Source organism: Galleria mellonella, unplaced genomic scaffold (assembly GCF_026898425.1).
Source record: "Galleria mellonella isolate WM207_F2 unplaced genomic scaffold, CSIRO_AGI_GalMel_v1 utg116, whole genome shotgun sequence".
NCBI classification, from domain to species: Eukaryota; Metazoa; Arthropoda; class Insecta; order Lepidoptera; family Pyralidae; genus Galleria; species Galleria mellonella.
Genome location: NW_026441978.1, coordinates 4,438,067 through 4,464,787, shown reverse-complemented (window position 1 = coordinate 4,464,787; position 26,721 = coordinate 4,438,067). Strand labels below are relative to the sequence as shown.

General features: G+C 33.3%; 1 protein-coding gene across 2 annotated transcripts; it reads right to left on the bottom strand.

Annotated features, from left to right (window-relative positions):
- Window positions 1-970: 970 nt before the first annotated feature.
- On the bottom strand, window positions 971-24,833 carry LOC113514228 (multiple inositol polyphosphate phosphatase 1-like). 2 transcript variants are annotated; one of them, XR_008252779.1, is made up of 11 exons: window positions 24,677-24,833; window positions 21,669-21,825; window positions 13,411-13,556; window positions 10,243-10,419; window positions 9,106-9,225; window positions 8,519-8,617; window positions 7,297-7,425; window positions 6,657-6,807; window positions 5,798-5,999; window positions 3,637-4,253; window positions 971-3,598 (listed from the first exon to the last, which is right to left on the bottom strand). XR_008252779.1 is itself a non-coding variant. In XM_026898253.3 (10 exons), exons 2-10 carry the CDS (start codon window positions 21,823-21,825, stop codon window positions 4,013-4,015), a joined length of 1,422 nt encoding a protein of 473 aa, XP_026754054.2. In that variant the 5' UTR covers window positions 24,677-24,833; the 3' UTR covers window positions 971-4,012. The 2 variants fall into 2 exon arrangements, 1 of the variants encoding a protein (XP_026754054.2); XM_026898253.3 differs by having other exon boundaries at window positions 971-4,253.
- Window positions 24,834-26,721: the final 1,888 nt, after the last annotated feature.

Sequence of the window (26,721 nt, the reverse complement as noted above, 5' to 3'; positions counted from 1 at the left end):
CCATACCTATACATTTTGTCACGACCAAGATTGAAGTCAGGTATCGAAAAAAAAATTTTAAACTATACAATTAAAAAATATAAAGTTTCATTCCTATTTTTTTATATATATTCGCTAATTTTTAACTGATTCTGATAATTCGTTCTATCTACAGGTTTTTTTTTTTTAATATATTAGATCTATATTAAATTTATTACGATAAAGTATGGATTGTCTAACGTCAATATGAGACGCCTCTCCAATATATTTTAGTGACACACCATTTTAAAGAGAATTCCTTAAGATCCCTAAAATAGAACAATTAAAGATTGTCTCATAAAAAAAAAAAAACGGACTTCAATCGTAACAAAACCATTTATTTGATCACACACATTGATCCAAAGATTAAATTTCGGAAACTATTTTGATAATATTTCTTATCCAATCAATTGTAAGTTTTTTATTTATATAACATAGAATGGCAAACAAGCTGACGGCCCACCTGATGTAAAGTGGTAACCGTCACCTATAGACATGAGCAGTACCATGGACATAACACAGTATACTATTTCGCACATGATACCCATGCGTTGCCATTCCTGAGGACTCAGATGTTATTCCTCTGTACCCAATAAATTCACGCCATATCCCACCCTTCAAACCGAAACACAACCATGCAAACACAACTGTTTCATGGTTGAAACACGAATGGGGCAGAGGTACTCAAGCAATCGACTTTTGTACAGTCTCCCTCTGGTAAAATCCCTCTGTCTCTCTGGTATATCCTTTCAGATAAAAAAAAAGAATCTTCCAAATCGGTTTCCAACTGAAGGAGCTATGAGATGATGATGAAATATATGATGAAACATAAAAAAAATACAACTGATTTGAGAGCCTCCTTTTTGAAGTAGGTTGAAAAAACTTTCTTATACTTAATCCTCTCTCACGATCTTACCAGTGAGTCAAAAGGAGGAGTTTGAGTAAAACAACATTATTTTCCACAAATATCTATTTGGTGATAGTTACAACAATAACAGAGTAATGAAAAAACACATACACTGCGGGGAATAGACAAGTGCTGTAGACAATTGGGAAACTATATCCTTTTTAAATAAATTATTTCGTTCCATTTTACACATTTGATTATCATTGACAATTTGTTACGAACAAATTAATTACGTTCACTTAACATATTAAAATTTCTTGATAATTCTTTCTAACGGATACATATGTTTGAAAGTGTGTATGTGAAGAAAAAAGGAAGATAATTTAAGAAGAACCATTTATTTTAATTTAAAAAAATAAACTATTAAACTGACGTTAATAAAATTTCTACGGCAGCAAAAAAAAAATACAACCGAATTGAATACTTTCCTTCTTTTTGAAGTCGATTGAAAAGAAGAAGAAAAATTAAAAAAGTACACTGCAAAAATACAACAAATTATGGTTACGATGCAACAGTCAATTAAAGTCAAATTCTATTTTATGATAAGCCTAAAGAATAGAATAAACAATTAACAAGTAGGTGTGATATATTTTCGTTTGCCACTTGTCTACAACTATTTATGTATTTACCAACATTAACATCAATATTAAAATTAAAATAACTATTTTAATATAAAACTTATTATTTAAATGCTAACATTGTTATATTTAGTTTGTGTCTTTGGACTTAAATTGGCGGAAATCCGACGTTATTTGATCAATATGATATAATTTTTTGCACAGTAGGTATTTTTAATATGTTACAAGCGATGTTTCTAAATATTATGTAAAAAAGTAACAATTATTAGTTGCACATAACATATAAGTTACGTAATGAGAAATTATTGAATATTAATAGAAAATATCCTCTGGCAGAACCGAAGCAGGTAACAACGTTTTTTTTTTATGAAACTAAAATAGCAAACAAGCCGACTGCCTGTCGGACAGAAAATAATAATTTTTATCTATAAACTTAAACTGCACTGTAGACATCGCAGAATACATTGTGATGCCCACGTGTTGATGCCACGAATAGCAAATTCCTGAGGACTTATGCCTTCGTGGCTAGTAATTTCAAACCGTAACACAGCTATGCAAGCACTGTATTTATTATTTAAGATAACTATAGGAATAGAATTTACTATTGCTATATATCGTGTGGTTCTAACATAGAATGGGCCATACCTTCCTATTCTGTGGGTATCGTAAGAGGCGATTAAGTTAACTTAATGGTCGAGGGATGGGCAACATCACCAAAACCTAACTTACCAACCCGCCTGCCAAGGGTGCCAACTGCTGGCGAAACATCACTTATTTGGGAAGTCTATGTTCAGCAGTGGACAGATAACGCTGGTACAATTGCTATAGGTAATCTTAAATAGTATTTACGTCATACTATGTCTATAGTTTTTATCATAACTATGCACTCTAAGGACATTCAGAATTCACATTGTTCATATTAAGAAGTATTTGTCATATTAAAATTACGAAAGTAATAAAATGAAAATAATATGAAATGAAATAGGAAGACCCTTCCTAAATAGGACACCATAGGATTTACACTTAAAATTACAGTGTAAGAAAGTATTTTATAAACTACATTCATGTCTGCTACTTTATACGCTTGAACTTCAGAAGCATGAAAATCAATTATATAGACCTCTTTTAGATGGTCTATCAAGATAAAACATACACCAACAGGCTTACTCTTGAATTTAATATCGATGTTATTCCAATCTAATGCCAATGACAATTTTGTACTGCACTCATGAAACAACAATTAGAAATTAGAATTGGGATCGGTTTGCAATAGTTTCCATTGGCAAATTGCACTAATATGCATCTACCAGAACAGTATAGAACAGATATGTCACTAGTATTGGAAATAGAGAATGTGAAACATTTCAGTTCAAATATCGATCTATTGGAATTTATTTCAAGTGTAACTTCATTGATTTTAAGTTAGTCCTTCAAGAATATAAGCGTGAAAACCGTATTCAATTTGATGCAGTTTTTGCGTGAAACGGAACAAACATCGTCTGGTTACAATTTTATTGTATTAGTAAGATGTATAAAACAAAATATTATAGGTATTATTGCCCTCTCTTCCATAGGAGTAAGCCTCAGATATGGTATAAAAAAAATATACTCCACATACTGTGATTTAAGGGGTAAGCAGACACAATAAAGAATATTATTAGATTTATAAATGAGATTTTTGTTATTATCTGTATCACTTTATTGATACTTATTTTTTTTCTTATTTTCAACATCAGTGTCCTAACTGAACTATAATAAGTACTTAATAATATTTTTAATTTTTCTTATATCCAATTGCCAAATAAATATATGGCAATTTTTATTAGACAATTGAATATTTATACGTAAAAATTATGATCACGATTATATTAAAATAGGTTACAATTTTACAAAACAGGTAGGTACTAAAGTATAATGTAAAAGTACCATGAAATATTAAAAAATACAAACTTATATTTCTTCATAAATAAAATCATATATACTCATGTAAAAATATTAACAAATAAATTAGGTAAATTATGAGTCCAACGAATAAATTCTAAAAGAACGAACCTATGGCACAAGTTAGGTATGTGCGTGAAGTTTTAACCGTTAGCTAGTTGAAGTAGCTTATTTGAAGTGTTAGAGTTATACACAGGCAAACAATATAAATGTAATTCCTTATTATTAGGATATAGATGTCCATAAAAGTTAAAGAATTTTTTTTTCCAGTGTCAAAAATATTGGTGATAAATGAACAAAATTATTCAATCTAAGTAACTCGTGATTCAGTAAGTAGTGCGTAAGCGTAAGATAATGGTTTTCAAAGTATATATTATTTTAAAATTATATAATATTAAATAATTTAAAATATATTAAATATTCTCACCACTGTAACTTTGAAAGACACTGATAGATTTGAAAGAACGCGTAGTTAAAATAAGAAAAGGTAGGCTACATTGTTTCAAGTATATGGAAAGAATTGTTATGACTAAACAAACGAAATAGTTAAATCACATGTTTCAATACATTAAACTAATTTTAAACCAAAATAAACCAAAACCGCGAATAAAGCTGAAAAACCGTTAATCTTTACAGCACTATTACAGAATTTCAAATCGCAGGTATTAGCGAGCGCCCCAAATTTGTTGACGACGTATGACCAGTCGCAGAGTCCGACCCTGCATCCCTCCACGTACATAGGGTATTCATTCTCTAGGAAAAGTACCTGATATCGTTCTTTCACCTGGAAATTTCCGTTTATTGTACACCTGAAAAGTAGTTTATATATGTTAAACCTTTCATATAGCGTCCATTCTGAGGCTACATTTCTCTAAATTTACCTCTAAAATAAAAATTTCAATTTGATATAATAGCCAAATCTTTATGGACCAACATCAACTAAATTTCTAATAGGTTTTAATAAAAAATATTATAAATTCAATTTATCATGGTCCATAAAATAGTAATTTTGGGATAGGTATATTAAATTAAAATATTAGATTGAATGTGTGCTCCCTGCATAGAACATTCCACCCCTTCCTTTCCCGTGGGTGTCATAAAAGGCTAGTAAGGGAATTTAATGCTAGAAGGATGGGCAGCAGCGTCCATAAACATCACCAAAAGCTAACTGCGGTTTCCGGGGGGAAAAGGGATTGTTAGTAATGGAGACTGAGAATCCCATTGCTACCAATGTACCCAACCAGGTCGACCTCCTTGCGGTTCTCCCTGGAAACTATCATGATTAATTCCTGATGAATTCATCATGATGGACTAACTGGCCTGTTTTCATTCTCATCTATCATTCTTCACTGGTGCTCCGCCAGCGTATCCCGTTAACGCAGGCGGGGTTACCATACCATTTTCACCCATCAAAAAAAAAAATGCGGTTGCCAACCTGCCTTCCAAGCATAGCAACTATTGGCAAAACTTCCCTTAGGAGAAAGGCTTAGTAGTGGACAGTTAACTGCTAAAATAATAATAAATAATAACTATAACAACATCGAGGTCCGGTAATCCTTACTAATGTCATAAATGTGAAAGTGAGTTTGTTTATTACATCTTAGCAGCTTAAACAATCACTATGAAAATTTGGCATACACATTCTGTATAGGATGGGAAAGAACATACAATAATCTTTGTCTCAGATAATGAACATACCACGGTCAGGCGGACTAAGTCGCGTTTAAAAATTTGTATTATTTTCATTGCGTCTGGCGTCTGTGGTGTTTAACCAAAATTAAGGGCCACAATTTGAGGCGAGACATTGCATCGTGAGCACTATAATAATCGCTCAGAGTTCCGGATGCAATCAAAATAATTGTCGGAAACGACAAAGATTCCAGTTGGCCACTTATATGTAAATCTTTGAAGTCTCATACTGAAAATGAGTCTCTTCCAATTGGATAAAAATATTAATCTATTATTACCATACCAGCCAAGCGGCTTGGTATAGGAATTGATTTCAAGTTCTCCTCCAACAATGTCTAGGCATTGTGCTTTGTTTCCTTAGTCGTCATAGAGAATTTAGTTATATAAAAAATGTTTGCTAGTCTATATCTATCTTTCTTGTGTATATAATTCGAGATTCGAATGTTAACCAGCTGTAATTGCATGGCTGCATTTGATAGTAGTAAAATTACAGGGTATGGAGGCTTTGTAGTCCTCAAAATTGATGTAAACACTCATTGCCATTTCATGAGATATCATGAGCTTCCCCGTAAATTCTTTTACATCCACCTTACGACACCCATGGGAGAGAAAGTGGTAGTCTTTCTATACCGGGACTACATGGCGATGTTATGGTGGTACTCACTTGTAAAGTATAGCAGCTGCGTTGGCGTTGAATGGTGACATTTTAGACGTGGTCCATTTGCGAGCCTGTATCGGGCTTGTATGGTAGTTGTCGCCGGTGAGGGGGGCGGTGTCCTGGTGGGTGTTCATCGCGGTCAGCAGCATCAGCAGCATTGGGGAATCTATCAGGTTGATTTGTGCTCGGGGCTGTTGGGGCTGGGGGTCTGCAATATTAAATAAATAAGGTGAGAATTCTCACGACCATATTACTCCAATGGGGTAACTAGAGGCGTTTGTTGAAGATTGCTGTTGTGGTGAATATACACTCAACATATCCACATTTTTATCATCGTCATTGTAATTTCAGGCATTACCCGTCTACTGTTGGACATAGGTCTCCACCATAGACCGCGTTAAGGAACGGTCCTGAACCACCTACATTCATTGACTTCCTGCAAATGCATTTGAGGTCGTCACTCCATCTAGTTGGGGGTCATCCTAGACTGCGTTTTGCCCGCCATTAATATGGCAGGGGACGAACCTACTACCGTCATTCAGATTAACCATACAAATCAAATTACGTCATCACCAGTATGTATGTCTGCATCTGTCACCCATATTTTGCGTCACTGAAGGTTGTCGGCTAGATTTTAATTTATGGATTTTGAAGTTCAGTATATTGTTCAAATTCATTTATCATGCCTACTCTAGATGCCATGTTTTTAGAGTCGCAGACATAATTTCTTGGCTCTTAGATGATTAAAGTGTAGACTTTAAAAAGGTACAAACAGAGTTTCCTGTTTCATATTCCTTCTTGTTTCACTTCCTTATTTTGTGAATATAATATAAGTATACCAGAATTTCACAAAAGAACGAGTTACCGTTTTCAATGTGCTTGGTGAAGAAACCCATCATGTCTCTCAGAAGGGAACAGCCAATGTTCTGGTTTTGAGGCGTGCCGTACCCGTACTTGTAATATGTCTCCAAATCCTCAGCATACTCTATGCGCTTCAGGTCTTCTCTGGTGAAAGCCTAAAAATAAATTATTGGCTTGTTTAGTATACATTTTCTTTTTGCTCTATTTTCTGTTCTTTTATACCTATTTGTTTTGTTATTGTGTGTAAAATAATTGTATATATAATAGTATATATATACGTACTTAGTGTAAGGTATGCATATGATTATTTGCATATGTTTTATTAACATAAGCGGTTTTCTTTTTTTATTAGACTTTCTTTTCTTCTCTATCTAAAGTTTGTCTGGAAGAGATTGCTTCAGCGATAAGACCGCCTTTTGTACGTCATAAGTATAATACGTATTTATATTTGTATTATTCTTTAAGTGGTGCAATAAAGAGTAAATAAATAAATAATATAAATTACTTCAGTAATAAAGATTTATTATAAACTATAGCATTATCTTGATTAGAAGTGGTATATGTTTTACTATTTCTGAAATCCACACGTAGGTAGTAGTTAGCAAAAATGCTAGTAAAGAATAAAATAATTATATATGACTCACCGCGCACCATTGCGAGATGGCTGCATTGTCCCATGCCTTGTTGTATCGGCACATTTGATACATGCTGTACACTATTTCTGGATTTATACCATAGTTGAATCCCAACCTTAGAGATATGTTGGTTATCATCTGTAAACAAGCCAACGGGATATTAAAGTCGATGGGTTTTGGGATGTTTATAGATTAATAGCAGATTAACGGGGGAAAAGGGATTGTTAGTAATGTGTTCTAACAGTCCCATCGCTAGCAATATACTCTATCAGGTCGATCTTCACGAAGTTCCCCCTGGAAACCGTCGTGGTGAATTCTTGTAGAATTTCTCACGATTGGCAGACTGACCTGCCTTCATTTTCATCTATCATCTCTCACTGGTGCCCCGCTAGTGTATACCAATAACGCTGGCAGGGTTACAATTCCATTTTCTATTGAAAATTCCTATTTAAAAAAAATTGAGTGATTTACATTATGAATCAGACTCAATGGAATTACAAGTGTGGTAGTTTAAACATCATTCTAGATTCTAGATGAACAAATAAGAATGGATTATGAAATACTAGTCGTATCCCGCGGCTTTGCTCGCGTCAATTACTATGTATGTAAAGTATCCTATGTGCTAAGTTAGGATGTAACCTACTCGTATACCAAATTTCATTCAAATCCGTTCAGTAGGACGGACAGGGATTGTTAGTAATGAGATCTAATAGACCCATTACTAATAATATACGCCTAACAGGTCGGCGTCTCCTCAGTTCCCTATGGAAACCACCATGACCAACTGACCTGCTTTATCTTCACCTATCATCCCTCACTGGTGTCCCGCCAGCGTATACCGTTAGCGCAGTTACCATTCCATTTTCATCCATTAAAAGAATTCCTTCAGTAGTTGTTGTGAGTTTCTGTTTCCTTTTCATCTAATTCGATATAACATTCGCTGTGATGGTAATAATAAATGTATATTAGTAAATATATTATTTTATTTTGCTGTGTGGTTTCGGCAAAGAATGGGCCATTCCTTTCTTTTCCGTGGATGTCATAAGACGACCAAGGAATTTAATGGTCGGATGGGCAGCAGCATCCCAACGAACCAAGCGTGGCAACTACTGGCAAAATCATCCTTATGAGAGAGGCCTATCTTCAGCAGTGGATAATTAAAGGCTGATGGATATGATGATCATGATATGATGATTGGTAAACATAATTGCAATCAAACTACGAGACTCACCTCTTTGTATTCCTGCTTTGATTGAAATATGTGCATTTGGGACAGAGTGTCGTTGTTTTCTCCAACGTTGTTCTTCCACGCCGGACAGAATTTGTACGGCTGAAACAATACAATTTCATTTATAAATAATGCAGTGGTAGGTACGTTGATTTGCGCGTATTAGGTTTCGGGTTCTATTCTCGTTTGGAAACTAACATTTCTGAATTGTTATTTTAATGTTATGTTACTTTAGCACAGCTGGTATAATCACAACTGGTTTACTAGTTGTGATTAAAGTAGGGGTTTGATTCTGTACTATTTATCATTATTATTATACATTAATTATTTATATGTTTTTGTACATCCACTTTTAATATTAGGTTATAACGAAAGCGTATGTGCGCGCGCGCGTATGTGTGTGTGTGTGTGTATGTGTGTGTGTGTGTGTGTGTGTGTGTGTGTGTGTATGTGTGTGTGTGTGTATGTGTGTGTGTGTGTGTGAGTGTGTGTAAGTGCGTGCGTGCGTGCGCGCTTACTTACGTGTGCGTAGTCGTGTGCGTGTGTGTGTTACTACAAAAGACTACTTGTTCGTAAATAATATTTCTCACCCTTATAGTTTTCTCGTCATTTTCTTTCGGTATATCCAACCCTTCAGTTGGCCCTCGGAACATTCCATCTGTGAATGCTCTGAAGCTTGCACTGTAAAGCGGTTCGTCCACGTATTTTACCTGAAAATCACAATTAATGACTTAAGATTTTTTTGCATACAAGTCTCTTCCACAGGGATACAATTAGTATGATGAGTTTATTGATTGTAAAAAAAATGACAAAGTCAGTGCAAAATCAGTTAAAATATTTTGTACTAAAAATGGCCATGCAATGTCCTCGGTATTGCAGATGTCATAATCTACAGTAATCGCTTACTAAATCATGAAAAAATCTAAAAATAAATCTATAATAAATTAATCAAATGGGTCATATGCTTGATTGTCATATGTGTAATTAAAAAAAACTACCTATAAATTTAAATATTGCTTTTTATTTATTTATTTATTAAACACAAGGAATATACAATATGAGTACATTGGAACCTGCACCAGGCGAACCTATATCGCGGGAGTCAATAAGGGATTACTAAAACAATGTTTTATAAATATAGATCAGTGAGCCAATTTTACAGTACCAAGCAGAAGACACGTGACAGAAGGACATCATTAATCTATACTTATAATATAATAAATCTGTAGAGAGGTCAATTCTTTACATGAAATATATTTCCAAAATAACTGTCAGGGAATGATTAGTGATCGATACTGTTGCCAAAAATGCAATCAGTAAAATTTTTGTCTGCCTGTCTGTCTGTATGTTCGTTATAGAAACAAAAACTATTCGACGGATTTTGACGAAACTTGGTACAATTATTCTTCATACTCCTGGGCAGGTTATAGTATACTTTTCATCACGCTAAGATCAATAGGAGCAGAGCAGTGAAGGGAAATGTTGGGAAAACGGGAGAAGTTATTCTATTTTCAAGCTTCCGTCGCGTGTGCGGCCTTAATGGCCACTTTTTAAAATGGAAAAATGTCCACCCGTGCGAAGCCGGGACGTGCCGCTAGTTAATAATATAAAGGCGTTTTGTAAGGACATGTACCTAAAACCATAATTGTGACTGTAATCTGTCAGAAACTTATTTCTATGTCGGATTTGTAACTTATCATGTCAAAAATTTGTTTACTAATACTTACCAAGTAATCATGAGGATTGTCAGTAAGAAGTCCTGGGTACCTCTGCTTCCAGGCTCTAGCGAGCTGCTGCGTTGTCATGTAGCCCTCGCTGGTGAGCCCTTCTGCGAATGTGGTGTTGATGTATGGGTTCCACTGCCATCGTTCCAGCAACTCAACGTCGGTAGAACAGATCTTTCTCTGGAAATTGAAAACATTTTTTTAAATACATTTTAATAATCGATAACTGCATACAGTGACGGTAGCATATTTGTTAATCGATTTAAAAAAAGTTGGACGTTTTCTATTCAGTTGTAACTTTTTTTATGTTTGTTACCTCAGAACTCTGTCATTTATGAACTGATATAGATTTTCGTTTATTTGAAGGGATTTATCTTATTAGATTGTTCCCATAGAAATTTCTTCAAAATTTTTTTTTCTATCTTTATTTGGTCTTCAAGCAACACTTGTTACACTGATAAGATTTAATATTAAAATTACTGTCTATTCATACTTAGTGTACAATCAATTTAAAGGAAACACAGCATGCTTCAATATCGCTTCAAAATCGGTTTAATAATTTGGTTTATAAATTAAAATAATTAGTTTTACCACAATGGAAGTTGGTATCTTTTCTGTTGAACAAAACCTTTTTGTAGATTTGTCTTAATAGGATCTCGATTTTGCTTCACAGTTGGGCAATTAAAAAAGTTATTTTGCACATTGGTTGAAATCTGGGTGATCTTAGTTTTGTCGTTTTGGTTCCGATGTTTGTTGTTTGATTTCTTACAAAACAATACCTTATTATTTCAAATTAATTTGTTAGGATACTTTTTAGCTCGAAAATTAGTAATTGGTGTGTTTGGGTGCATTTGTCTGCTTCAACAAGACTGAAATCTTAGATAGATAGTGTCTCCATACAAATACTTCGAGAAAAACGGGTCAACTTTTTCATACAATTTTGCGTGATAAATAGATAAGAGTGATTCCTTTATAATTAAATATAGATACGTCAAGATACACTGTGTTCGTAAATATATAGAACACTAATAAAAAAACGAGTCATAATTCGACAATTTTACAAAAAAAAAGTTAACCTGTTTTTGAAGTTCCAAGCTCTATCTATGGTATATAATCAAAGACTGAAATATATGGATTTTTATACTTCTGTACCTAGTAATTGTACTGCAATATCCCACTCTTATTCCATATCAATGCAATGACAGATGTAGTTTATACAACACGATCGTTTCGTATATCCCTCCGATGAGAGTATACTACTTTGTTAATATTATGTCCTTAGCGCGCGATGCTTATTTAACTTGAAGCATTATACCCATAAGACGAATTAAAAAAGTTAGTTTTTAAATAGAAGCCTCGTGTTCTCAGCATGGAACGGGCCAACCCTTCCTATCCCGTGGGTGTCGTTTGAAACGACAAAGGGAACTTAATAGTCGGAAAATAGGAAGCAGTGTCTCTTTTAAAACATAAACAAAACCTAACTGCGGTTTCCAACTTGCTTGTCAAGCGTGGCAACTATTGGTAAAATCCTCCAAAAAGAGCAAGTCTACGGTCAGCAGTGGACAGTTTACGGCTGAAATGATATTTTTTAATTTTTTAAAATAACATTCAATTCACATGAAAAGGTTTGCTGGAAGAAATCTCTTATTAGAGATAAACTCGCTTCTGTACATTATGTTTAAAATGAATTGTGCTTGAGATTATATTTGTGTACAATAAAGGATAATGATAATATTGAGTATATTTTAGTATCTAATATTAAGATAGATATAAGAAATTGTTAGCTAATACTAGGAGTTGACATTAATCAATTAATTTGAAGTACTGCAATATAAATTAGCTCGTCTAGAGGTTGATTATGATCATGTTTCCTTACTTACGAGTATAATGTATATTGTATTAACTATAGTTAATACCTTTATGTGATAATTATGAAAATGAGTCATAATTAATGCTAGTAGCTACCTATATCTATAAAAAACTATTTGGCAGCTATCTAATTAGCGTTCAGGCTGGGGCCGTGGAAAAGAGACTGCGAACTAACGCAAAAACGTTGGTGTTTTTTTTTTTAAATGGATTATAATGGAATGGTAACCTCACCCTCACTATCGATATACACCGGCGGGGCACCAGTGAAGGATGATAGGTGAGGATGAAGCAGGTCAGTTAGCCCATCGTGACGAATTCAACAAGAATTGTTCACGATGGTTTCCAGGGGGAACCACGTGGAGGTGACCTAATAAGGTATATTGCTAGCAATGGGGCTGTCAAACTCCCCCTGTCCCTGTCAAAATCCTTTTCCCCCCAAAACGTTGGAGTTAGGTACAGAAAGAATCAATGCTTTGAATTATTGATTAGTGAACCAGATTGATTTACAGATACTAAAATACTAAATGTAGAAATAGAGATGATAAAAAAAAACAAAATAGTGTTCATTATTCGCTTTGTCACTATGAGATTTGTTTTGTATAACTCATCGATTTAAATATACTAATACGTCAATAGTGACTCCATAATATGGAAGATATATTGAACTCGGCGTGTTAATCCCGTTGTGATTCTCGTAAAGTCAGCATTTTAATCCCCTGATATAGGTAAAAATGGTGATGTACGTGTAAACGAGATATTCACAAAATAAATTAGTTTCCAGCTTTGGATTTTTATTTGTTACTACAGTCTAGTATAATATTATATTATCTGTGCTACAGTTGAGCCTACATACTTGTCGGGGGGGGGGGGGAAGGGATTGTTAGTAGTCCCCCCTGGAATCCATTGATTCCAGATGTATTCATCACGATGGGTTAACTGACCTGCTTTTTCAATCTCACTTATCATCCTTCACTGGTGCTCCGCTAGCGTATACCGTTAGTGCGGGCGGGGTTACCATTTCATTATCATCCATTAAAAAAAATACCCATCTATACAATAATTAAAGATTGTGCCCCAAGCTGACTTTAATTATAACAAAACTAGTTTTTTTGACAGAACACAAAATTACTGAACGGATTTTGATAAAATTTCCATGAGATCAAACTATAAGCATATCCTTTCAAATAAGGCAAGAATTTTCCAAATCGGTTTACAACTATCGGAGTTATGAGGTAACAAACAAAAAAAACCGTATCGAAAACCTCCTTTTTTTTAAGTCGTTTGAAAAGACATTCTACTTACATTAGTGTTCCTAAAATTTCTGTTCCTGTAATTGTCGAGAATGTTATTCTTGAGATCAGTCAGATGTTGCAACTTGGGTATTTCACTGGCCTCGGGGTTGTTGGAGCCGTGTCTGCTTGCCAGCCAAAAAGCAGTGGGTTGACAACCTGCATAGACGATTACAATGTTATTTGTATTGAGAGAGAGTAGAGGAGTATAGAATCGTTTGATAAACATGCAACCGAATTGTTAACCTCCTTCTTTTTTTGAAGTCGGTAAAAAAATAGTATACCTTTTTTTTAATGGATAGTAAGGGAATGGTAACCCCGTCTGCGCTAACGGTATACGCTGGCGGGGCACCAGTGAGGAATGATAGGTGAAAATGAAAAGGTAGATCAATTAGCCCATCGTGAAGAATGCAACTAGATTTTAGCAAGAGGGTTACCAGGGAGACCACGTGGAGGTCGACCTGACAGGTTATATTGCTAACAATGGGACTTGTAGTTCGCATTACTAACAATCCTTTTTCCCCCTAATAGCCTTATTTGGTAGGTACACATGAGAACGTTCAAAATGTATATAAGAGGAAGGAGAAGTACGTTGGAAGGGATTGTTGGTAATGGGTGATAGATAAACCAGTGAAGGGTGATAGATGAGAATGAAAGCAAGCTAGTTAGCCCATCATGATGAATTCATCAGGAATTAACCATTATCGTTTCCAGGGAGAACCGCGAGGAGTTCGACCTATTGGTAGCAATGGGATTCTCAGTCTCCATTATTAACAATACCTTTCCTCCCTCCTTACTAGGTTGGTACTACGATGGGCCAACTGACCTGTTTTCATGTTCATTTATTACCACTAGTATCTCATCAGTGTGTATCAAAAGCGCAGGCGGGGTAACCATTCCATTTTAATCTCAATATAAGCACATATGTTATATATAACATATATAAAGACGTGCCATAAGAATAAATAATCCGAATCTTATAGTCATGTGTCTTGTTTCTTACGGATGTGCTTAGTCGTTCTATAATTATAAATACATATTACATATTAACACCTAGTTCTAAAAATAAACAAAATGTACTATGGGTAAGTACAAGAAAAGTTATAGATAAATATTATTTATGAATAAACACACACACACACACACACACATAATTGTGTGTATGTATTTATTAGATGATATATAGACAACACCCAGACCAATATAAAAAAGTATAATGAATACAAATGTTTGTATTATGTATGGTTGTGTATTGAACCATAGATAAAACAATAATGTTAAACCGCTACACCATCAAGGTCAACAAAACCCAAACCTGTTTTTTATCATCAGTAAAAGACAGACAAAGCAGTGGACGTATGTTTTTTTTTAATTTTCGTAAAGATTGTTCGTCCCTATTTCTTTTCCATTGTCACTTTCGTGTTCCTATAAATATTGATATCTAGAACGCACCTCATACATTGTGTCATATGATGGTGGCGTCACTGTGGCTTTTGTATTTCCTGTCATTACCTTGCTCTAATGTGTGTATTGAACAAGCGGCTACAATTAAACGTTTCTACTAATTAATTTCTATTTTCATTTGTATATTGAAATCCGGATCTTAGGTCAATCCGCAAATCTTCAACAGTTTCTCTGCATAAGAATCACTAAACGCCTATAATTTACATTACGTCTACATTCGGCAAAGGGAGGACGAGGGATGGGCAGCAGCGTCTCTCTTAAAACGTGTTTAAAAGCTTAACTGCGGTTGCCAACCCGTCTGCCAAGCGTTGCAACTACTGGCAAAACTCCCCTTATGTAGAAGGTTTATGCCCAGCTGTGGACAGTTAACGGTTAAATTAAAGTGAAATAATAATAAAAAAATGCTTACTCACACGATGGGCAAAATTTTCGTGCACGTGTATTATTTAATGGATGAAAATGGAATGGTAACTCTGTCTGCTCCATTGATATATGCTGGCGAGGTACGGGTGAACGATGATAGGTGAGGATGAAGTCAGATCAGTTTTTTATTGGATGAAAATGGAATGGTAACCCTGTCAACGCTATAGCTATATGCGGGTGGAGCACTAAGAGACAATAGATGAAGATAAAACAGGTTAGTTGGTTCATCATGATGAATTCATCAAAAAATAACCACGGTGGTTTCCAGAAGGAACCGCATGTAGTTCGAACTGTTAGGATATATTGCTAGTAACGGGATTGTTAAATTTCAATCACTAATAATCGCTTTCCCTTGTCAAGTCAGTTGGTCCATTTATGATGTCAGTTATATATTGCTAGCAATAAGGATGGTAGATGTGGGATTGCTAGCATTAGACGTGTAGAATTTTTTAATGGCTGATAATGGAATGATAACCCTGCCTACGCTATCGGTATATACTCTGAGAATCGTCTTCTACGATAAATTAGTTACGATAGTTTCCAGGAGGAACCGCGTGGAGGTCGACCTGATAGGGGATATTGATAGCATACCGACTAACCTACCCATTACTAACAATCCCCTCCCCCCTAGTTCAACCTGTAAGCGTATACTGCCAGTAACGGGCCTATCAAATTTCAATTACTAATTATAGACAGGTTATATTGCTAGCAATAAGGACGAAAAGTGTGGAATTGCTAGCATTAGAAGTATAGGATTGGATCGGTACTAACATAACACGTATAAGATGCAGTATACGATTTTAAAGGTCTCATTTTCCAAGGTGGGCCTGGCGTGTGGCAAGGTGGGTCTTAAGTAAAGGTTGTATATGTCTCTCAGACATGTCTTTGTGTAGATTTGCTCAAATTTTGAGGTGATCACCAAAGAGTGAGTTGGGAATAAATATAAAATTTGGCCCGAGGAGGAGACAAGGCAATGCAAGGTAAGGAGTTCGCGCATGTTATTAATGAAAATATATAAGATTTCATGCATTGTTTTATAATCTTTTTGTAGAGAGAATGTTATTGTTAATTTTAAATCAATAAAAAAGAACGCTAATTAAAAGTGGTTGATTATCCAGAACATTGCGAATCCTTTCAATTTCAAATTTTCCAATTTCTAATCCAATAACTTGGTATAAGTTCACAATTTTGATCTAAAAATCTATTTTAGAAGTTGGTTAAAAAATTCGTAAATTGTAACATGTATAAGATAATTTAGATCGTTAAATATTCCACAGCTTCATGTACCTTTATATCCGCTGTCTCCCATAACACCGTGGTTACATTATAAATAGACTACGCGTGCGTGCCACCAATAATGATGGTTACACCATAATGAAAACGCCGTAAAACCCATAAATAGCTAAGGCAAATGGTGACCTCAGGAAGATAGACGGCCGACCCTATTAGTTATCATTTGTCATTGCTAAATGAAACTAGGCGGATATCGATTGTCTCTAAGCTATCAAGTCTAGAAAAATCTAGATGGAAATAATTATAATATTATATAAAATTCAAAACTGAAATGTTACAAATAACAAATGTTCAGCAGTGGACAGTTAACGGCTGATATAATAATAAAATAAAAGACTAAATTTAATTAAAAATTTTATTTTAAAGTCATTGAAAACGGCCATCGTTTTAATTAATACACGTGTATGTATATTAATTTGTAACCAATACGTGCATATGACTGTATATTTAATTATATCAAAAGAAATAATTTCTAGTTTAAATGTAAAAACATTTACGCTTGGGAAATTTTTAATTTAATTACTTGCAACACAGAAAAATGACGCGTTTTGTTTTGTTTTTAAAAAGTATGAGTCAAAAATATTCAGTCAAACCTTTAATTTGCTGACTAAATGTTGACCTGTTTTGACGATAGATGCTATATAAACTAAGATAGTTGTAGCACATGTTAATTATGTTTCAGCAAAAGAACAAGGAATAGGAATAAATAGGCCTCGAACAGTTGATGCAGCGGAGAACAGCCAGTTATAAATGAAACAAAAAAAAAAGGCTATATAGGTAGGTACTATAGACAATATGTATTACTTCATCTGTAGTATAGATAGAGAGATGTGATGCTCGAGAGAATGATTGTTTTATTATTGGCGTGGGCCGTAATATGTGATAATTGAAACATTCTCGGAGCAAATCTAAATGAATGAACAACTGTATTATTGACACAATATGCTAACTTTATGTAGTGGAAAATTAAATGGAACCCTTTGTGGGGTGTCACTTCATGTGAAAAATCTATTTTGTATAGTGTGCTGACTTTGTTGAGCAACTTATGAAGGGCGCTTTGTTGAGAACGGGTAAACGAGAGTGAAGGATGAACTTGTTTACTATAATATTATTATATTATAAATATATAATGTATTTATTATGTAACAAACTTTTTGTACGCTACTTCGTATATGGGAATTTCAGAAAACCAATGAAATAGAACATTTTTAGATAGAGTATCAACATGAAACATATACTAATAGCTTTTGCGTGATGCCAGACAGACAAACAAAATTTTTAAAAATTATATTTTTAGCATCTATAATATTTGTTTTTTTTTACAACACAGGGGGCAAATGAGCATGCGGCTCACCTGATGGTAAGTGACTACCGCCGCCCATGATCACTCACAACACCAGCGGCATTGCAGGTGTGCTGCCAGCCTTTTTTTAATTTGGTTATTAAGACCGTCATATTAATTTTTATTAAGTATTTTACATGAATAGAAATTGCTTAGTAACATTTTTACTGCATTACTAAGACATAACAATAACAGGGTATAAATGTGTCACCATTGTAAGAATTATACATTCACTAATACAATCTTCATCATCATCATCACTACATATTATAAAACAAAGTCGCTGTCGTTGTCTGTCCGTCCCTATCTATGTTTAAATTTTTAAAACTACACAACGGATTTTGAAGCGGTTTTTAAGAGATAGAGTGATTCAAGAGGACGGTTTATATGTATAATACATGCATAATATTGTAGAGGAACACTGATAAATTTAGAGGTTTCTAATGTGATGTCGTAAATAAACACAATTTTTGCGCTTACATTGCAAACGCTGGCTAAACCGCACGAGATAAATCAAAATAATCTACTACAGTATTGTACACCTTAAAAGGTCAACAAAAAAGTCCGCGATGGTATATGTCAATCTCTTAAGAATAACCCACAATAACCATTCTTTATCTTTACATTTTACGGGAAAAAAATGGCTTATTTACGAAGTGATTTTAAGCAATACAGCATTAATTTTTATCCAATTAAGTACCTTAAATGCATTGTCCATTTAATATAGATCATTATGGCCCTTTACATCATGTAATTTGAATGGATATTCCCGAAGATATTACAGATTTAAAATGCAGGGATATAGGGGTGTGGCATTGTACCCGTGCGAAGCCGGGGCGGGTCGCTAGTAAATAATAAACATTATATAGAGAAGGACAAATAAAATTGGGATAGGACCAATCCGATCTGTGCATTTTTTTATCGATCTGTCTATCTTGAGATAGAAATGCTTTAAATTGTTTAATGGAACTTAATTATATTAATTAAATGATTTAATTTTAACTTCTTCTAAAACGGTTCTGGTACATTGTCAAGGGTATAAGGCAATGATGATATCCATCATTTAGTACTTAAGTATTAAAAACTAAACCGTATATAAAAAATTATAGAACTGAATAGGTTTATTTGTAGATAAAAGAAAAATATATTTTGAGTAATTTTTACTAAAAGTACCACTATTAAGCATAATTTTAAACCAATTTCTAAAAAGAGGAGTTTCTCTATTCAGGTTGTATTTTTTTATGTATATGTATTACTTCATAACTTCGATAGTTTTAAGCCGATTTGGAAAATTTATTGTTTATCTAAAGGTTCCATAAAATTTACAGTTAGGTCCCATAGAAATTTTATCAAACTAACTTCAGTAGTTTAGTTTTTAGATCTAAATAACTGGTTTTGTCAGAATTAAAATATTTTTTTTATGGGACATAATCTTTAATTTTTTTATATTTTTTTAATACAACTTAGAATGGCAAACAAGCTGACGGCCCACCTGATGGAAAGTGGTAACCGTCGCCTATAGGCATGAGCAGTACCATGGAAATAACAGAGTATACTGTTTCGCCCAAGATATTCCCCATGCGTTGCCATTCCTGAGGACTCGGGTGTTATTCCTCTGTACCCAGTAAATTCACGCCATATCCCACCTTTCAAACCGAAACACAGCCATGCAAACACAACTGCTTCACGGTTGAAACACGAATGGGACAGAGGTACCCAATTTATAATTTTAACATATTTTTTACCATCTTTAATAAGCGAGCTAAACTATCTATTACAGAGATCGATCTATGCCAGGTAGTCTAAAGGTATAGGTAAGAAATTTGGATAAATTCCAACAGTTCATGGTTACATAAACTGTAAATAATAACGAGTTTGTGTCTTTGAGCGAAATTACAAGGTTTAATGGGTCACAAAAATGGATTTGTCGAAGCACGAGTAGGCACAGATCAGATTTCAGTGAAAACTATTCGAAGTTTAATCTGTGTGTAGAATAAATAGTAAATGTTCATAAAAGGCATATTATTGAAGGCAATATTGCCTATTTATTTATTTAATTTTAAATATTTAAATCTCCTTTGATAGAAAAATTTGCTAATTAATAGAATTCTTTTAGAGGTCATCAGTTGTTTCCAAAAGCATAACAATCCCAAACATCGATTAATAAAATAAAAAAAATATATTTGAAGGATTTTTTTAATGGCTGCTTGGAACTAATGTATTATGCCTATTATATATAATATTTTATAACAATTTGTTTTATATATTTGTATGCGATTTGGTTAGTTTTACAATAAACATTACTAAATACAAAGATAAAAGGGTAAGATAATTAGAAATTGAACTTTATATAATAGACATTTAGACATATTTTTGAACATTAAAATTTTTTTAAACACATTATTATGCTTTACGGTGTTTAATAGTTATTTAACATTATTCATTGTTTTGTCACAAGACGCGATTATGAAGACAATAGGAAGGCGTCTGAGTGTTCAATATTTCTTATGCGTGCCAATTGAATAGGTGAATAGAGTTATTTTCTTTCAGATGAGATAACAGTAAATTTGTAATGTATTAATAAAGAATAACGTATCGGAATAGTAATGTGAATTTTTATAAAATTTTGCTCTTAGATATATGTTTTTATATTAGAAAAAAATATATACAAAATAATAAATATTCCTGAAACCTTGTCATGGTGCCACTTTCTGGGTCCAGTCGTGAATCTAAATTACCCAATAAAACGCATAAAAAATTCCATGAAAATGTGTCCAGCGGTTTAAGAGGAGTCCAGCGATATACTCTATATCTCCAGGCTCCAATTTTAAAATTATAGTCTTATTTACTAACAAACTTTTAGGTTTTTATATTTCTCAGCAATCGCAGAAAAACGCTTTCGAATGAATCGAATTTGTTATCTTTTTTTATTTTATTATAACTACTAGTTATTGCCAAATCACGACTTTTAAAACATGTCATTTCATCATGCATCAAGTTGAATGAACTAATTATGCAATTTTTTAACGTGTTAAATTGTCTGCTCGTTTCATTGTCCAGTCATTGCCATTATAATTTAGTGTAATCATGATAATAGAAATAAGCTAACTGTTTTGTGGTCAGACTACTTTTTTTTTCTGTCGTTTCTATAATAATCTATGGTAAGTATAGATATAGAGTTCTTTTCTTAGAGATTTATAAACATTTCACTTGGAACATTTGTCGTTCTAACTTATTTCTTGTATACGTAAAATTGTAATGAAAATAAAAGTGTAAATTCTTTCTTTTTCTTGTTTAATTCTTACTAAATTTCAGTTATAGCGGTAGTTAGTAACTATTCTGGGTCGCCTCATATTCTCTATTTCCACAAGAAAAAAATTTAAGCAGTTATTAATTACAATAAATGAATTTTAGTTTAAACAGTCTAGGGTATGTAAAGAATGAATCGGTTTTGATTTCATGTAACTAATGCATGCATTATGTTGTTAGAAGTTTACATCTGAAACTGTTGATAAAAATAATATCGTGAAACTAGTTTCGGTAGTATAGTTTCGTGTCATCATCATCATCATCATTATCATACCAGCCTTTAACTTGTATGTAGGCAATATAATGAATAGTGATTCATTATTTTTCAGTTTAAAAGATAAGATAACCAGTGTTATGTTTACAACAGACACAGAGAGCTTAGAAGTTACTGCATTTTGAATATGGAACATAAAAAAAAAAATATTTATTTTTTTACTCACCAGGTATTTCGTGTACTCTATTAGTATTCAGAGCATGGTTGGCGAAGAGGTAGGCAGTCTTCGAGCCAAACAGGAGGTACGGGTTCTCGTCCACAGACAAGCATGGCTCCTGACCAGCGACAGCAGTGACCAGAACTGTTATGGCAAGCCACCGCATCTTCAACAAAAAATTGGAGTTGAGGAAATGCGAGCAACGTTTTTCTCACACAAACATAATCTCCTGTTTTCTCCTTGGGTAATGATATTAGATTGACTTTTTTGACTATATAATTTTGTATCCTTTCCACGTCTTTGTTTTCCTCTTTTTCTAAAATATATCCACAGTCACAATAAAGTTTTTTATAGTTGCAATGAGAAATCCACTAAACAAATTTGATGAACATAAAAAAGAAAGACTTAGGGGCATACCCACAGGTCTTGTTTTATAATTAAAAACATACACTAAATTGGATCACAGTCAATTGCAATGTATCTGGGGCTTTATTGTTGGTTTTAACTTCACTCTCAAGTTATAGTTGTTGTATTGCTGTGCAGTTAGTCTAATCGGTAGCTTTATTAGAGAAGCGAGATACAAATATTTGGTAGTTTATTTATTACGGTTTATGTTGGTAGAATTTTATTATGTATTTAGGTAGGTAACTAACCTAATTTGATAAGAAATAACATATTTTGCTGTATTTTAATATAATCCTTGATACAAAAAGCTGTTGAAAACTCCATTTCATTTAGTTAAGCTTCAAATTTTGGTTTTAGATTTGTTTCATTATGTAAAAAATTATTGTAACTATAGGTAAGTTATCCCATAACTTGCTTTCTTATTATTGGTTTAGTAATTGTTGAACAAATGTAAAGTTGATTAAGGTTTGGTCGAATTGGTTTATGTAGATGCCTGCTGGCTATGGTCCTTAAGAGTAACTTATACACAAGAATTATTACAATAGTAATACTTTTTTTATGCAACTTAGAATGGCAAATAAGCTGACGGCCCACCTGATGGAAAGTGGTAACCGTCGCCTATACACATGAGCATAACGTGCAATGAGCATACCATGGATATAACAGACTTATTATGTGATGACCATTCTATTCGCAATTTATGACTTTTTATCCGATAGATAATTACCATCAGTAGAGTAAAAAAAATGTAGTAGTACTGACTACATTTTTTTTTATATATTACATACATACATAGGCGTATTTAAGAGGGAGGCCGAGTGGGCTGTATCCACTCGAGAATTGTTTGGTGTCCAACCTAGGATCCGAGCGAATCTAGACATAGACATGTTTGAAAGTGCATGTATACGCCTTTATAAGGGGTCAGACTCTCTCCCTGAAAAATAATCTTAAATACGCCTATTAATACATAGGTAATATGGTTAATCTATGGTTTCCGAACGAAGCAATTCATTAAACGCAATTTGTTTTGTTTAATTATTATAAGATTTACTGAAGATTTAATATGTAAACATTATAAAAATATTTGGGAAGTGTGACAGAGATATTGAGAGGAGAGTAAAAGCGGGAAACAGTGTTAACGGTGCACTGCTCTCGATTATGTCAAGTAAAAATGTATCGAGCAAAGCTCGCCTTGCTATAATTCAAGGAGTACTGACACCAACACTCATGTATGGAAGCGAATCGTGGGTATGGCAGAAGAAGCATGAAAGTAAGATAAATGCTGTACAGATGAGAGCTTTGAAAGTATCTGTGGTATTACTTTAAAAGATAGAGTAAGAAACAGTGTGATTAGAGAGAAGTTTGAAAGACGATGTAGTGACAAAAATTGAAAAAGGAATGTTGCGTTGGTTTGGTCATTTGGAGAGGATGGATGAAAGAAGAATTACGAAAGAGATTTATCGAGCAAGAATGAATGGAGATGTCGGTAGGGGCCGCCCTAGACGGACGTGAGGCGACGTGCTGAAGAAGGGCCAAATTAAAAGTACCCGTAACCGACGAGCGTGTATGACAAGATTGATGAATGTGGAAGAAGCGAAAGAGGTTTGTTTGAATCGAAGCATTTGGCGTTCCATTGTTTCTGCCTACCCTAATGGGAGACAGGCGTGACAGATATGTATGTATGTATGTATAAAAATATTTGCTGCTTTCATTTAGCCAATAATAGTTTTAATTTACTTTTATATCAATTTACATATTATAGACGAACCCGTTCCATTTAAACATTCTAAGTAACAAGAATTTCCATGATGAATAGAAACTTTTATTAAAAAAAAAGCAACAGCTGTTTCTTGTCCATTCTTTTTAGCTGAAACTGCATTCTGATAAAAAAAGATTATTCAAAAATGCTTATTATTTATTACTTAAATTTCACTTGAATAAACATTGATTAATATTATTATAATAAAAAGCAATGGCTTTATATTATCAATGTGAATATAAGCTTATAATAAATATTACTAAGTGAAGGAATTTCCTCCTTCGTATTTATTTACATAGGTAATTAACTATATGTTGCGAAATTGTTCATATAATATATACCTACCCTATTATTCATTCATTCGTTCTTTTATTGTAATCACTTAGTCATAATAGAGCAGGTACATAAGTACTTGCTTACTTTTAAAACGCCATACTTAAAGTATTGCTCATGACAGTGCTCCATTACGTTTACGTTCCCAGGGCCCACAAAAAGTTGTTCGACTTGTAAGTTCACCTAACAAAATTTGTTTTGATCTGCGTATCTTTAAACGGAAAGAAGTTAAAAGAACATGTTTTTTTTTTCATTGAAAAAGTCTGTTAATGATGTTATTGGATTTAAACCAATTAATAAAATAATTAATTTATTAATTAATTTACAGAAAGTCACAAACATCCTTCGATAAAGTTTCAAAATCAAAGCAAACAATATCAACAATAGCGGCGCAATGGCATTATACATTGATAGAACATAAAATAGTCTCTATAGAACATTATAGATCTGAAGAATCATTTACAATATCACTTTAAATGCACTTGAAAACTAAACGCTTTAGATAAAAGTCGAATATTACCTTTTCGCGGGAAGATTCGGGATAATATCCGTTTTGTCTATGGTCAAAAGCGCGGTTAACGCGGCGTCTCTCGCTCGCGATGGCGGAGGTACTGAATTGAGTTAGGTGAGTTTGGTTTTGCCTCTTGTTTGATGTTTTACCGGGTCGTGTGGTGCTTGCTCGTTAGCTAGTCATCTGCGAGAGGCTTTTCAATTATAAAGAGACCCATGGTTGAAAAATTTTAATCAATTCAACATGACTACTTAGATTTTTATATTTAGGCCAAATAGCTTAGGCAAATGCCAATTGTCTTGCCATAAATACAACTATACTTATTTAGATATTTACACAGTTGGTAAAATCTTATTTTACACTTAGGTATGTAAGTATTTGTTATTCTATCCACTGTACTTCAATTACTCAATATAAACAAAGTATATAGGTATACTTACTTAAAAAATGGTTGTATATTAAGCACAACTTTAACTATGTAATTAATTTAATTTAATTATAATTCTATTTCATTCCATAGAAAAACATTTTCTATAACAGTAGTGCGTCGTGAAGGCTGTGACATAAATTTTCCGATACACAAGAAAATATATGAGGTTATTTGTAGTCTCGAGCCTTTATTGGCTGCGTAAACTATGAACTGCAGACTAAATAAGAAATAGTCTTGCAACATTTTATACAGCGCATATTTAGTCCTAAATATAGTAAAGCTTGTGTTATAAATCCTTGACTATTGATACACAATACACTTGAATGGATTTATTATAAATACGTAAAAAATATAAAGATATAAAACTGAAATTATGTGTTTGTAAGTTCGTAAGTGTGTGTGTGTAATTATTGTAAGTTCGTAAATAGCCCTTTACAACAAATTTATACAATTAAATTGTACATTTCGTGCTCTACATTTTGGGTTCATAGAATTATTAAGTTACAATATTTGAATACTTAATAAATTTTGTCTAGATATACAGTGTAAGTATATAGTTTCATATTATTGAAATAGAAATCTAAAAAAAATAGATTTTATACCACTTGGAAAGGCAGACAAGTTAATCATTAGATATGTCAAATACCTAGGTACTACATGTATATTAATTCATAATAATTGGTTGATTTGTTAAGACACAAAAATTGGCATTTCTACGCACTTGTATAATAACAGGAAGGATAAGAATGAGGAATCTTTATTTATAGTGTCAAATACTGGCTGATGATTTGGCCTTAAATTAATCTTAATATAAGGGTATTGTAACTAATTTAAATTACTGGTAATAATAAATCTTTAAATTAATTATGTTTATTGATTTATTGATATAAATTGTGTTATTGAAATAAGTATTTATTGATTTTTTTTTGTCGAAGTCCCTATTGTTTGTGGTTATTTTTTAAAGCTACTGGCAAGAAAATGACGTAAACCGTTGTATGACACCAACGCTCTATTTTCCATAGGTTGCTATTATTTGCTGGTGATCTGAAAATGATTTTTATTCGTTTTCTTTATAGTTGTTTTCATGTAATTAAAGCAGGTAATGTAATTTTAAAATACATTTGAAAAAAGAAACTATTTATATTTTAGTTACTTTTTTCTGCATTTAGGAATGACATACAAACTGACGGTTCACTGAATAGGAAATGGTAACCGTTGTCTATTGAAATCAACAGCATCAGGGACATCACAGTAACAGTGTTATATTTATAGTATCTCTTATATGCTAAGGTTTAAAATTCAGAAATTCTTTGATCGAAGAAATTATCACAAACAGTCTTTATCGATCCATGTAGTCTATACACGATTACAATATCAAATTAGTATTAGTAGTATATAAAGAATGTCACGTGCGCGTTGCTATCTTTGCACATAATTGTTGACAAATTTTCTTATATAAATTGTTAACAATAATGCTATTTGTTGTATTTTTTTATTGGATGATAATGGGATGGCGACCCCGCCTGCGCTATCGGTATACGCTGGCGGGGCACCAGTGATAGATGATAGATGAGGATGAAAGCAGGTCAGTTAGTTCATCGTGATGAACTCGATCGATCGAATT